Here is a 14,925-nt window from a genome sequence, read left to right as displayed (position 1 = left end):
TCATACTCAGTAACACTAAACAAAAATCACAGTTTAATGTGGCAGAAAGAAAAAAAATCTGCTGCCACTAAGGGAAGTTTGGGGCTCCTCACTGGTTTTCTCCCACATCAATTACTAAAAGCAATAAACAAACCTGTGTAGCAATGTGGTATCAGATCCTAAGCTGGCAGTGCCCATTGTCAAAGCACTTGCTTTCACATTACTGTCCCTAAGTGTGTGGACAAACTGCAAACTGATAACAGATGACTAGAATGGGAAAAGCCATTCTGTTATTTAAGTGCCTACATTACACACAGTAAGTACAAGTATTGATTAGAGCTCATAATTCAGTAGTGAATCCAAACAAAACAACATACCTGGAATACCAAACCAGTGTTTATTTTGTAATGCTGAAACTTTAAGAAATCTAAATAATGTATCAATATACCTACACAACAGACCTTCATCTCCACAGGTACGTTTTCCATCCTTCCCACAATCTATGTTGTGTTTACTGGATATTTAATGACATTTTGGATCACAAACACATTTTCTACCTTTTTAAGAAGCTCCACCTCTAAAATACAACAAGGTGGAAGGCCCAGCACCGCACTCAAACACGCCATCAAAATCAAGATCTACAAATAAACAGCCATTCAAAGTGTGCAAACCCCTCTAAAAGCACTGTAATCACGAGGGGCAGCCTGGCCTTTCCCAACACTCCTCTGCCCCACCGTTCCCTGAGGAGTGGCACATCCTCACAGCTGCTCTGCCACAGCAACAGAGAGCTAAACCACAAACCCTTACTCCTCCCTGTCCCCCTCTCAGGGGACAGTGTCCCTTTCTCCCCTCAGCATTCTGGGGAGCTGTGGGGCAAAGAGCAGCAGAGGGCTGTGAGGAGGAGGTGGATGGGAGAGGGAGCAGCACTGGAGCAAGGGAGCTGGGCAGGAACAGGGAAGGACAGCATTACTGTGCACCACAGCAAAAGTCCACAAGGAATGGGCTTCAACTGCACCAGAAACTGGCAGGAAAAATTAAGGATAGAAAATTACTAGAGTAAGATTAATAATTTACAGACCACTCACAAAGGCTTTTTGTTAGAACTCTATTCAAAACACATCTACAGACATATGAGTAGCTCCAGCAGAACTGTACAAACAGCATGCAAGTGCTCCACACGTTCACATGAGCAAAAAAATTGAATCCCATTTAGACAGGCACAGACCCAGCTTGAAAAAGGTCAAGATAAGAACATTTCTTTCAAAAAATTATAACTTAGTTTAAAAAAAAGCTAGGTAACAGCAAAGTTATTTATCTTACTGTTAAAAATAAAATTTACTAATTTTTGCAGGACCCTCCAATGCCAAAAGTAAGCTCTCCTTATTCAAAAAGTGGGAGCAGAAAGACATGTACGAAATAGGCAGACACTTCCAACCAGTAATCAAAGCAATTTTAATTGGTATTTACTGAAGGAACGTGCTCCAAGATGATAATATCTCTTCTAAAAAACCATAACAAATATGGTCAACATCCGTTTAAATGTGTATTGCACCATTCTGTCTTCTTCCCCTCTAAAATTCCACAGCAGTGCAATTCCATTCATTGACTTACTCATCTCAGTTTAAAGGGGAAAAAAGTAATAAACTTTAATTTCTTCCAGCTAAATATTTTGGCAAATATTCTGCACTAAAAACATACACTATAATTTAGAATAAATGTTCAAAATCAGTTCAATTCTTGCTCACTCAAAGCACTATCATGAACTCTAGCAGTTACTCTCCTAAACCTTGTTAACACATATATGACCTTGACAAAAAAAGGTGTAATTTTAGTTTCTTTAAGCACCAAAACTTAAAGTGCATCATAAAAAGGGCAACAGCAGGTCTGCCAAGTCAGCTTTATTTTAAAGTTGGTTTTTTACAGGCAAAACTATGCTTTTTATGCGTGGAGGAGAAAAATTAAGAGGGTGCTCAAGCAGCTATTTGCAGCTTTGATGGAAGTTTAACTTTTACTGATCTTAATATGATGTTTATAAACAATCCAAAAGTTCTAGATACTGAGTCATCTCTGCCTTTTGGCTCATCTTGAAGTGCAGGAATTTTATGGAGCCTGAGCATCATTGCACTCTCCTGGCCCCTCAGTCACCACTGCAGTGTTTATGCATAAACAGAGGCAGGCAGAGAACAAAGACTGTGCCTGCAGTCACAAAACTCACTTAGCACTGCATATATAATTCTGGATCTCTCCCACAGTCTCTTCCCTTCTGTTTTCCTCCCTTTTTTTCTTCTTACTTTTTCTTTTTTAGATCTCCATCAGGGCAGCAAACACCCACAGCCATCCCAAAGGCAGCCTTGGCTGCACAGACTGCTGTGGAAAGACCCCGGGCTGTATTTCCCTGCCTCCTGATCTGGGGGAGGTTTCCTCACGGGTGCCACTCGTGCTCAGTGTAGATTCCCTGACAAGGTGATGCCAAAGGCACCTGTCCCAGCCTTCTGAGCTCTGCTTGATGAACTTGCAAGTGACTGCAAGCACTTCCTCACCGCTAAGGGGAGGTGCCCTGCCCTGCCCAAACTGAGCCAGGACACCAGGAAGGGGCAAAAAGAAAGATGGTAAGTGAAGCAGGGGGTACAAGAACCCTTTGGAAATGCAGGCAAATGAATTTTTAGGTATGAATCCCTTCCATATAGATTTTCCATTACTAGGAATAAAATTAAATAAGCATCTGAAAAAACACAATATAAACCCCAAGGAAAACTAAGTATATTCCTTCCTTCATATCCATTACTATGAGCTCACAAAGACTTTCTTTAATGAGCACTTGCTTGCTAGAAGTGATGAATATTTCACACGTTCTTTCAAAATAAACATGGAGAATTAATGCAGTATTTATGGCATGGAAGAATTTCCTAAGTGATTCCTCCAATAACCAGAAAAGAGCATTAAAACACAAGTGTAAATAGTAAACAAAAGATACAGCATAATAGTATGTATCACTTTTAGTCTTCTTTATGTGTTCAACCCATTTTCAACAGGAAACCATTGCTTATTTTGAGCCTGTACAGAATTTGTGGATATGCTGGTCCTAAGCAGCACAATTAGAAAGAACATGAGCCCTCCAAGTAAATAAATATGTCTCTATCAAAACTTAAGAAGATTAGAAAAAATACTAACTACATGCATTACTGGAAGAAAATACTACAAACTCCTCCTTTAAGAAAGTTAAGAACACTACTTGAAGAAAATACAAAGAAAAAAAAGGATATTGTGTTGAAATTTTGAAAGCATCACTGGTCAGATGCCCTCAATCACTACAATCATTAACTCAAACACTTAAGTTATAATTCAACAGGTAAGACAACAGCCCTTCGCATGGCAGTCCCACCAAGGACAGAAGCCAGGTTAGAGTCACAGACCAAAATGTCACATTTTTAAAAACGCCCCAGTAAAGAATTCTGCAAGTTATGCAGCTTTTCTTCAAGTTCACTGCAGCTGTCAGAGCTGTAATGTAACTTAAGATGCCCAAACTCCCTCCTCCACTCCAAAAACAAAGGGCAACCCCACCAACCCCAATCCAGCGAGACGCCTTGAGAGGTACCGGGCCCCGTTCAGTGGATGCAAGTGAACAAACTCTTAGGAAATACTCTTCAGCATCACCAAACAAAGACAAATACTGGCAAACACAAAGAACAGCACCTAAACCAAAGAGGACATACTGCAGAATCAGTTCAGCAAAGGAAAAGTCAAACCAGAAATAAAGCCAAGTCCAATGGCTGACATGGATACTATGCACACACCCAGAACCAGCCAAGCCTTTCCACTCAAGAGCAAGAGGGGAAAAAACTCTTCAGAAGGCTTTCTGGAAAGGAGAGGAATGGCAGTATCATATTACATAGCAACCTGCCGGGCCAGCAAATCCCAAACAGTGGCAAGATCGAGTCCAGAGGAAAACCTCAAGACCCAGCTATGAACCCCAACTGCAGAGAGACACCCAACACACCTGTGTGGCTGTGACCAAAACAAACATGTTCTGCACCCTTTGACAGCACACCTGTCACACCAACACGCTACAAACTGAACAGCTCGTTTACAAACAACCCTCCTTTTGCATCCTGCTATCCTTGCACAAAACAGAAGGAGCAAATGCTCCAAGTTTGAGCTACACCTACGTACTATCTGACAAGAGAGGCAGTAATTAAAAGCATACCCACAACATAATGAAAATGCTCACATTTTAATGGATTAATGTACTTAATGCAAGAACAGAAAGCACTTGCTAGTGTTGTACAACCACAGTTACTATCAGCATACAGGTAGGTGGTTTGCACTACTATTCCCACATGAAGAGACAGACGCCCTTGAGGTTGGGCATACATGCAAGTCAAATAAGGTTATTTGCTCCTCACTTCATCTTAACTTTGGTTTGTCTTACCAAAGTTTCTGTCACGCGGAAAAGTGACAACAAAACTAGTAAGATATTGGAACGTTTTCAAGTAAAATTACACTGCAGACCATTCAGCATTTATCAAATTCACTATGTCCAGTAACTTTGGAAATTTTAGTGTACTAAGACAACACTAAACTATATTACATTCAGCTGGTAAAAGAGACTAATGCAAACTTTAACATATATTTTTTCTCATTTTCCTTACCTTCATCTTACACATACCATCCATCTTACTTGCACCACCCATCCTCCAGCATGTTATTTGCAAAAACACAATTAACAATTATTTCTATTCAAAATATTCTAAAGATTAACTGAAAGATGCAGTATTGATGTGCTACCTGTTACTTCTTTTTAAAAAAAATTAGCCATGAGTGTAGCAAGTCTGTGTTTTGTTATAAAAACTAAGACATTTCCATTTGAAACACCAGTCTTTTGTTATCATGAAGGATAACCATCTTAAAAGAGTGTGGAAGGAACATGTTACCATGTGAAACCGGAGGCTGTTTTAAGTACACAGAATTTTCAGTTTCAGCTGAGGTGTTCTAAAGTTTAATGGAAGAAAGGAAATCAAAGCTACAGTAAAGTAAGCATAAAAATTCCACTTTTGTTAACTTGGTTTGCATTATAACCTTGACTTCTCACATAAAATTTCAGATGCCATAAAACCTGTATGCTAAAAACATTTGCCTGTTACCTTTGGAATTATGAAACTAGAAACAGAAAATTAAAGGGAACCTTTGTTGCGATGGAAAGCAAACTTTTGGTAGGCAGACTTGTGCAGAAAGGTTCAAATATGTCTACAACATGCTGGAGAGAGAGAGAGGAGCGAAAGGACATGTTCTGTGCTTTTAAAATTAGCTAATCTGCTGAATAGCTGGAAAGCGCCGCTACCCAGCCTTTAACCCTTGGGCTTCCTGGGCTGTATGACACGAAAATGCTGCTCAAAACGGGAGGGGATAAATATCAAAGCAATCATCGGTTACCTTTAAAACTCTTTGCTTCCTCCTCTGAGGCCTTTTGTTTTCTGTTAGAACCTAAAAAAACATCAAATTGCAGAACATAAGTTGTGGTCACAAAGGCAGGCAAGACACCTCCGACTGTTTTATTAAGGAACAGCGGTATTTCCGCAGTACCCGGAGTGCTTTACACGCGGCCCCCGCGCGGGCCGGCGGCGGCTCCCGGCGGCCCGTCCGCCGCCCCCGCGGCGCCCTCACATCGCGGGCGCCCCGCGCTGCCCCTCACGGCGCCGGCCCGGCCCCGCCATCTTTGCTTCCTGCCGCAGCCGCGGCCGCGCGCCTCGTGCGGCCCCCGCGGGAGCGCGCGCCCCGCAGCGCCCCCCCGCGGCCGCGCGCGCGAACAAAGGGGCTCCCGCAAGAGCCGGCGCGGACCCGCCGCGCCCCGCGGAGGCGGAGCCGGGGCCGCTCCCCCCTCCCCATCCCGCGCACGGCCCGGGCGGTGCGGGGCCACCCGTCCCGGGCAGCGCGGCCGGGCTCGGGGTCAGGCGAGGACACGGCCCCCGGGCACCCGCACGCGTGGCTCCGTGCGCGCGCGCGCACGGCGCCGTGCACGGCCCGCGGCGCCCGGGCCGCGGCTCCGCCGGCAGCGCTCCCGCACGGAGCGTCCCGCGGGCGGGAGGAGCCGGCGCTCACCTGGGCCAGCCCGCAGCCAAGGAACCCCCCGGCCTGCTGCCCCGAGCCCCGGGAACCGCGGCAATGCCGGTCCGGCAGCGGGAGCCCCGGGGCCGCCCGCACGGCCCCGAGGAGAGACACGGCTCCGACAGAGACGAGCTGCTGCAGAGGCATCGCGGCGGGAATGCCCACCAGAGAAACGGCAAGGGCCCTTCTTTTCCCACAGCTCCACGTTAACACGGAGGGAGGGAGGGCGGAGGGGTCACTCCGAGCCCTCCTGGATCACAGACGTTCGCTAACTGGGGACAACAAACAAATCACAGCGCATCTAACGCTGCAGCCCCCTGGCATTCACTGAAACCATCTGCAGCTGACATCTACACCAGAACGCTGGCCGTGCAGCTGTACACTAAACAAAAGAAAACAAACAAACCAACCCAATAAGAACATCTTTTCATCAGCTCCAGACTGCAATCTGAACCCGTTTTCTGCCTCTGCTGCCAAACTGCAATGCACTCCCTGGCCGGTCACTGGTGCAAATGCCCAGGCAGGGACACACAGCTCCTTCTGCAGAGGATCAGTTCAGAAAAAGCTGCTGCCCACTTCTGTTGTCTGATGCTACCTCATATCTAAGCTCCTCATTTGTTGCACCAGAGTGATGCATTAAATAGGATTTAGGATCAGGTAAAATAAAAGTACTGATTTGTAATTTTTTCCCCAAGTCTGCAAGGGTCCTTATGCATAATAAAAAAAGAACACTCAGTGATCTGATTCTTCTTTGCAGTTTTGGCTATTCAAGTTGCTTTACAGTCCAGAAAAAGAATTGTTTTCTTAGAAACCTAAGACCCAGTATTCTGACTTAGTCCCCACTTTAGTGTGTGCACTAGAGAGTGATTTCAGGTTTCCTTGTTACTCAAGTACTTTCCTCTCCTGTTAGGATGCATCCTCACACCAAGAAAAGAAAGAAACCTCTTCAAATAAACATTTCCCCATAAAAGCTTTAAAGACTAGCACAGAAAGTAAGGAGCAGTGAAGAGGGAACTTGTTAAATACAGCCTCTGAAAATAACTAGAGCCCAAACTAATCCATCTCACTGTAATTTACGCTGCATTAGAGTCCATGCCCAGGATCACAGAATGGTAAAGCAGCACAAGTCAATTATTTTCCACCCCCAGAGTGTGTGTGTAAAACAAGAGTAAACTGCTCTACTGCAGCTCCCTGCCCTGCCCCTGTGCAGCTCTGCTCATCACACACCTCAAACTCGCCCAGCTGGGTGCTCCCCCCTTCAACTCAAGAGCCACACTCCAGGAGTGTTTCTATGCACTCATTTTAAAATTCAAGTGGCTTCCATATTTCTAGAGTCTATTGTAAAATAAATACCACGAAGTCTAAGTTTCTTGATTATAGCTAGGCCTGGCTGAAAAACGAGAATTCCATTTTGCTTTTTGTTTGTTGCTTGTTTGGGGGCTTTTTTTTGTTTTCTTTTTTTTTTTTTTTTTTTTTTTTGGATTTCAACACTTAGCTGTGTTCCAAAGCAGAGCAAAACCTTTAAAAAATTCAAGAGCAGACAGATGGAATGTGGGAGACCAAAGTTCAAGCCCCCAGTCTGCATCAGGCAAAAAGCCCTTACCACCAAGCTGTTCTAATAATTCTCATCCCCTTTTTAAGTTTTAAGCAGGAATTTCATTTGGAACCTTGGGAAGCTTTCCCCGAAGACAGTTGCATCGAGACAGATAGTGAAAGCTTCCTGTTAAATCAGCATTTTCCATTCAAGGAATGGCTGACTGGAAAGTTCCCAACCAACTTGAATTGCAGCATCCTTTTTAAATATGTCTGGGTTTCGGCAGCATGTTAAAAACCCACAAGCAGGCAGGCCCTTATTGTTATTTAATATCCCATGTTACTCAGATTACAGCTATTAAAGAAGATGTCTTGAGACACCTTGGGCAACCCAGCAAACTTACACTCAGTGGCCTGATGCTTTTTTGTCACTTTGTTGACTACAGGTCCCACTAAATCCAACAATTACCTCACATAAACTAAAGCTCCCCCCTGCTTACATTTACTAGGCTGCTCTTTCAAAACATTTCAATAAGCAAAAAAAAAAAAAAAAAATGTTTTCCCTCCTATATTTCAGGATTTTTTCTTTACCAACTCCTCCCCAAACAGCCCCAGTGCAAACCCCTCAGGAAGAAGGGCATTACATGGAACAGTAATGCCACACACAGGGGCTGGGAGCTGGAGCCCACAATACTTGATGCAAACTTTCATGATGTCACATCCCTGCAAAACCCATTACATTCAGGAAGGTAAAATATCACTGAAGGTTTATGGGGATGTTATTCTTAAGTGATATTTTTCAGGTCCAATATAGTTTTCAAATCTTCATCTGGATTATGTGTGAATTAATGGAAATAACAGTCACTTAACAGGAGCTCCAAACACAACTGATACTCTCTGAGGGTGGAATGCCTGTGCACACATGGGCAGGGGGGTTGGAATATGCCCTTCAGTTTACAGGCACAACTTCTACCAGCCAGGCCTTACTCCCTAGAAGTGTAAATCCATGTAAGTTCTCAAGGAAAACCTCCACTGGCTATACAACCATTTAATGCAGAGCTCTCACTGACTTCACTGGGACTTCTGCATTTTTTTAGTTAGAATGAGAAGAGATAATTCCCTTTAAGGCAAAACACCAACATTTAAGCTATGCTCACGCAGAGCATGTCCATCCCCTACACTCTCCTCCCAGTGAATCACCTCCAAAAAATGCTCACATTCCACCAACATGAGAAAGATGCATGACTCTCCTGAGCAAGGAACACACTGAAGCCAAACCCATTTCTCTTAATTATTTATGTTCACTTTCTATACCATGGACAGAGACCCACAGTTTTGGGTTTTCCCCAGCTGCCTTCATCACTGTCACACAAGTCCCACTGCTACCAGTTTGGGAAAACACAATGGGATTCCCTGCAATCTTATCTAAAGGACAGCTGCTGAACAGAGTGCCAGAGTGTTCCCATCCCCCAACACCTTCTCCTGGATCTCAACATCTTTAAAGAGCTCACGTAACATCGTAGAAATACTTTCCTCTCATTTCCTCAGAGCACAGTTTCTAGAGTTCAGAAATGAGGCAAAGCTCCTTTCTAGGAATATCTGAAAAGGCACCAGGTTTCATTCAAATACAGTTTTATAAGAAAATATCTGACATGTTCTTAAATGTCAGGAATACTTAATTTCCTCCATGCAGTTCCCTGAAACTTCATGCAAGATTTAACGAGAAATGAAGGAGGCCTCTGGTGCAGCTCTGAATGCACTGTACAGAATGGGACCAGTCCAATAAAATAAAAGCACATCAAAATAAAAGCTGCCAAAGGAAAGAATAAAAACAAGGAATCTCTCATAAAGAAAGCAAAAGGAGTGCCCAGAGAGGACAAAGGTGAAGGAGGAAAGCTAATCTGCAAGGAGAGGGTCAGCCTGAGCAACGAGAAAAGAAGTATGTTTAGCCTGGAAAACAAAGGTTGACAGAAAAACTGGAGTGCTTCCTTTCAACAACCCTGCCAACCCCCTTTTTAAAACATGGCTTTTAGAACACTTCCTACCTCAACTCCACCAATTCTCTCCTATGAGCTTCTTCCATCCTACTGACTAAATATACAAAAGGACAATGTCACTACTCTTTTGCTGTAAAAAGTCTGGCTAAGTCTCTACCACCTTTGTTGTTTAAATATGTAAAGTCACACAGCTGTCCCTCCCCACCCCCTTTTTTTTAAGAGCATTTAGAAGTAGTTGAGACAGAGTCTTTGAATGAATTCTGAGCCAAGCTGTTTAAGCCTACTTCCCTAAACATTATATCTTAAAATATACTTCCCCCACAAAGGGGAATGTACCATATCCCTTCACAGCTGTAGGACTCTTCATTTTGCTTGCCTACCTTACAACCAGAACAGCCAACCCTGGTAAGCACAGGCCAGAGCAGTGAAACCAGGAGCTCTCCTGGATCTCACAGCTGACGGGAATTCCCACCTGCTGCAAGAACACACCATTTTAATGGAATTGCTACTGAGAAAGGTTTGGCAGGTGCATTCTCTCCAGTGTGAACTGCTCCACTCACAGTACACACTGGTGCAGAGACTTGAACCTCAGTTTCCCACATCCCAAGGCAAATGTCCCAGTGATTTAACTCCCAAGACAGCTCTCCCGCTCTGAGGTTCAGGTAGCATTGGACCACATGAAGCAGAACACTTCCAGCAGGACCTGGCAGTGCAGAGGCCAACACTGCAGCTCAGAGCTCAGGGAATTCAGCTGGGATGTGGGAAATCTATGTTCAACTCCCTACTTACCTGATTTAAAGCCTGATCTTGAACTGAAATCCCTCAGAAGGTCAGTGCTGTTATCACAAGGGCATACAGACTGTCTTTTCCCCTCCTCTTTGTTCCAAAAGTAATGACCTGGGTTATAAAAGGCTGATGGATCAGAAAAATGAGTAAGAAATACAGAAAAAGAAAATATGTATGGGGCATGTGGTAAAAGACAAAGGGAGAGAGGCAGGAGAAGTGAAATGAGAGAAACAGAAGAACAGACAATTAGAAAGGCAGAAAGATGCGAAAGGGGAAAATGCAGCTACAGTTTTGTCCTGAAGTTTATAAATTTATTTCCATCAAATCTGTCATTACAAGCAAATTATTTTAACTGAAGCAAAGAGCAAACAGCCTGCCTTCCTTTGCTTTTTAGCTGAAGTGTTTTGAAATACCACCACTCTCCCTAGTAATTCAGTCTCCTAGGACTACCCTCAATCTCCCACCTCCCCACACTTTGTGCTCAAATCTCTCATCTTTTCATGTACTCCAATTAATTCATTCTTTGGCCAACGTACCAGTATCCAGAACACAGAGCTAAAGCCATACTTACCTCTGATTCTATGGATTTACAAAGCAGGAACAAGAATAACTCCAGCTCGCCCTAACCTCCACCTCTCCACATGACAAGGGGAAGTTACTGTACAACCTGTTGGCTCCGACAGTAACCCTGAACCCTCTAGAGCTGTGCAGTGGGGACAGCACTTCCCAGGGCAGAATTTGAAGATGAACCTCAAGCCTCCAAAGAGTGACTCGATTTGCCACTCCCCCCGGCTCACCTGGAAGGGCAGCGTGACCGGCGGCGGCGGCTTTTTCAGTTCTTCACATTTTCTCTTCTTGCATATCCGGTGGCTGGTTTTGCGCTTCCTGCAGCAGCTGCACTCCTCGCAGTTCGTCTTCCGCAGGCACGGCTCGCAGACTCCACAGCGCCTTCGCTTCTTCTTCTCCAGCATAGGGAGCAGAGATGAATATGGAACAGGGCAACCACCAGCTGGATTTTTAAGAGAGGATGGCCCTGAGGCCTCAACTGCTTCAGTGCTGTTGCTCACGTTGTCCTGAACCAGATTCAGGCTTACTCCGACACTTCCCAGCTGTGATGAATAATCATTATGCTGCAGTCTTGAGTCAGCTGGCAAATCTGCATTTATGGCTTTTTCTGAGGCAAGAGCAGAGATTTCCAGCCTCGAAGGCAACTCTGAAACAAAACCTTCATAGAACTGCCCAGAGCTTTCACCAGATATTTTACTGAATGTACTTTTTTCTAAATCTGAAGATAAAGTGGGGACATAACCTGAATTCAAAATCAATGTCTCTGCATCGATACATTTAACAAGCTGTTCTATGTCCTCCACTTCAATATTGTTTAAAGAGGTGTTGGAGACTGATTCACATACTGTAAATATGTTTTTTGTGTCAAACTCTGACTTTTCTCTCGTACAGCTCAAATCTGAATTTGAGTAAAATTCTTTGGGAATGGGTACAAAATCCACAACCAGTCTCATGGGGGATTCTGCAAGTGAGCTTGCACCTTCAAAATGTAAAAGCAAATTTGATTCAGTGGCAGCTACAGAGCTGGAATTTGAACCAATGTCTTTATTCTCAGATTCTAAATCCCAGGCTGCCTTCAAGCAAGACTCTGCAAGTGACCTTGCATCTTCTAATAAATCTTGTGAGTGAAACTCAGAGGTAACAACAGCTGCAGAATGTGGGTCTTGTTCTTCACTAGGTAGCACCAGGTCCAACTCTGCTTCAATGTGGGATGTGGCAAGAGTGACTGACTCTTGTGCTAGTCCTGCTGAGCTGAGGTCTGAGGTAACAGCAGAGCCGGGGTCAGGTTCTTCACTGCTGGGCACCACATCGAAGGGAGTCTCCCCACACACCTCGGATTCAGAGGTGATTATGGAGTTGGAAGGAAAAGATGGAAGCACAAGCACAGCACCTTCAACAAATGCTTCAGCCAAACTACCCATGTCAAGATCACTGGGTATCTGCTCACAGGGCAGACCCTCATGCTTAGATTTCACCCCTGATGCTTCTGTACCATCAGTTAGCCAACTGTTTGGAACAGAGTCATTTGTTCCAGGTATTTCTACCTCCTTGTCCTGACTGGCACATGGGAGAGCAGGCCCTTCACCTGCACTACAGGGAGAACCTTCTACTGGCAGAGCAGCCAACTCATCTTGGGTTAAATCTTGTTTCAAAACTACTTTGCCTGTTTCATCGTTTTTCTCTTCTACTCCTGCCAGGGCTCCTTGCTCATGGTTTTCCTTTGTTTCCAGCCTTTTTTGTACTGCAGATTTCTTGGGTTTTGCAATTACTGGAGTTTGGGACAATCTAGGGGAGAAGGGTCGGTTACGGAGAGACATTGTGAAGCCATTGATGTTGAAAGAATCCTGGTTGTGAAAGAGGATGTTGTCAGCTTTCTCCAAACTCACCCAAGACGCTCCAGACAAGGTTCTCGTTACACTGCTCCTGAGAAGTCTCCCCGAAGAGCTCATGATTGGTTTCTTTTCTTGCTGTTTTTTCTTAACATCTTTTTCTTGCGCTGGCTTTTTGCCTTTTCCAGAACTAACAGCTTTTGTGGAAGTCTTCGTAGTTTTCTTTCTCACTTGGCTAGATTTCTTTTTGCCCTGGTTAGTTTTCCTTTTGCCCAGCTCTTCTTTTTTGACTGATCTGGAAGGCCTTGCGTGGTGAGCCATGTCTGTGGAGCAGTAGGAATGTTAAGAGGAGAAACGGAAAAAAAATCATGAGCTCTTGAGAGACCTTTTCAACAGAAAACTGCACACTCCCATTGCTGCTCTCTGTGCTGATACAGCACCAACTCTAAAACAGAAAAAGATACAAACCAGCATTAATATGATTGTATTTAATAAGAGGTGCATATATATTACATTGACCATTTTTAATATTCAAAAATAGAGAGGAAGAATCAGAAATATCAGTATTGGATGTTATGTTCAATTAACACAAAAGCTCTGAAAATATTACTACACTGCAAAGGCCTTTAACACAAAGAAATAAATGGAGCTCAAATGATCAGGCAGCATCACATTTACTGCTTTATGACAGTTCTAAGTTCTCAACTTCATTAACAGTTCATTAACCACCCCTTCCCTTGAGTCTGCTCCATAGTTATGACCAATATATTTATCTTCAAAAATCCACCACACATCTGTCCCAAGCTTTTGCCCCCAAACATAACTGCAATGCACAAGTCCCCAGTTCCCCAAATACAACTCAATCATCTCAGAAGATACAACAGTCCTTGCCCTCCAAAGTAATTTCCTTCAAGGTAGGTTGGGTTGTTGTTTTTAAAGTAAAGCAATTCTCATAAGTACAGATTTTTAAGCACCTTAAGTGCTTTTTAAGAACCTGTGGAAGGCTTTAAAGCTTTATTAGCTGTTGGAATAGATCAAATGGGTAGACAAGGGCAGCCTAAAAGTGGAGCAGGTAGAGCCAGAGGCTCTCTAGTCTCAGGTAGGAGGGTGCCTTCCCTTTGCCATCATTCCCTTGAATTCCTTATGTCCACCTACAGGCCACCTGCACCTCACTGATGGGATGAGGGAAAGAAAGGGAAGAACAGGAAGTATGGGGATGATGGCCAAAATTCTCAGTTAAAATAGAAGTTAAAAAAAAAAAAAAAAAAGGGAATCTTGGCTTCTAAAGGAAATAGAAAAGAGAAGGGCACTACCAGGCTTCTGACATCACCACTCCTTCCCATGACCTCAACCCCACCTTGAAGCCAACAGGGTGATCTTACAGAGGCTGCACTTCTCCACAGCCTGGTCCAAGCTGTGCTGAAGGTGTGGAGAGCTCTGCTAGTGCAGCCCAAACAGCCCTGCACCAAGAGAAGCTCACTGTCCTGCTGAGGGGATGGGCTGGGCTGGCACAACCAACACACAGGGCCACCAGCTCACTTGATCAAGCTTGTTCCTGCTTGTCCCAGCCCTGAGCAAGCTGCCCACTGGCCAAGTACCCACCATGGCTAACAGAACTCCCAAAGCTCTTTAAATAGCTCATTTAAAGCATTTTGAGGCCTGGCTTTTGTTTATTCAGCAGTACAAAGCCAAATGATCCTCTGTACTACAATATATAAACCAAGTATCTTATCTAAAGGTGATGTGATGATTCTGTGTCACATCTTCCTACTACATATCAGATGAACATGATTACTGAGACAGCAGGTTTTTTCCACACAAATACCATTTCAGAGCCAGCACTGCTGTACAAGACAAGGCTAAACACACTTCTAAGGTCAGATCAGAAAACAATGCCCACCAAACACACAATAAACAAGCTGGACAGCAGCCCTCCTCCATCACAGCCAAACATTCAACCTGCAGAGACCAAGTAGACACATGCAGTTGTTTATAGTTGTGGGCAAAGGTCACAGAAGAGACCTGAACAGCTCCCACAGAAGCACTCTATAAAAGTTGGGTCAGATACTGAAACAGTAAATCAAACACTGCACTGCAGGTAATCCGAGCACTCTCCTTCCCTACTGTTCTGT

The 14,925-nt window shown here is 44.1% G+C and overlaps 1 protein-coding gene across 10 annotated transcripts in view; it reads right to left on the bottom strand.

Moving 5' to 3' along the window:
• Positions 1–14,925, bottom strand: part of TET1 (tet methylcytosine dioxygenase 1) — a 96,203-nt gene that overhangs the window by 49,386 nt on the left and 31,892 nt on the right. For 7 of the 10 annotated variants that reach the window (XR_007906743.1, XR_007906744.1, XR_007906745.1 and 4 more), the window contains 2 exons: positions 11,195–13,238; positions 5,410–5,460 (listed from right to left, as the gene is read on the bottom strand). Coding sequence is in view for 5 of the 10 variants with exons in the window: in XM_051800236.1 (XP_051656196.1) it covers positions 5,410–5,460; positions 11,195–13,114 (1,971 nt within the window). In the remaining 5 variants the exon portion in view is untranslated. Of the gene's footprint in view, positions 1–5,409; positions 5,461–5,559; positions 5,663–10,400; positions 10,434–11,194; positions 13,239–14,925 lie in introns of those variants that run through there. The other 3 variants (XM_051800239.1, XM_051800241.1, XM_051800242.1) reach the window with 3 other exon arrangements.

This window comes from Manacus candei, unplaced genomic scaffold, assembly GCF_025592945.1.
Source record: "Manacus candei isolate 608988 ecotype Guabito, Panama unplaced genomic scaffold, ASM2559294v1 h1tg000050l, whole genome shotgun sequence".
Taxonomy (NCBI): domain Eukaryota; kingdom Metazoa; phylum Chordata; class Aves; order Passeriformes; family Pipridae; genus Manacus; species Manacus candei.
This window is presented reverse-complemented; position numbering and strand designations above follow the sequence as displayed.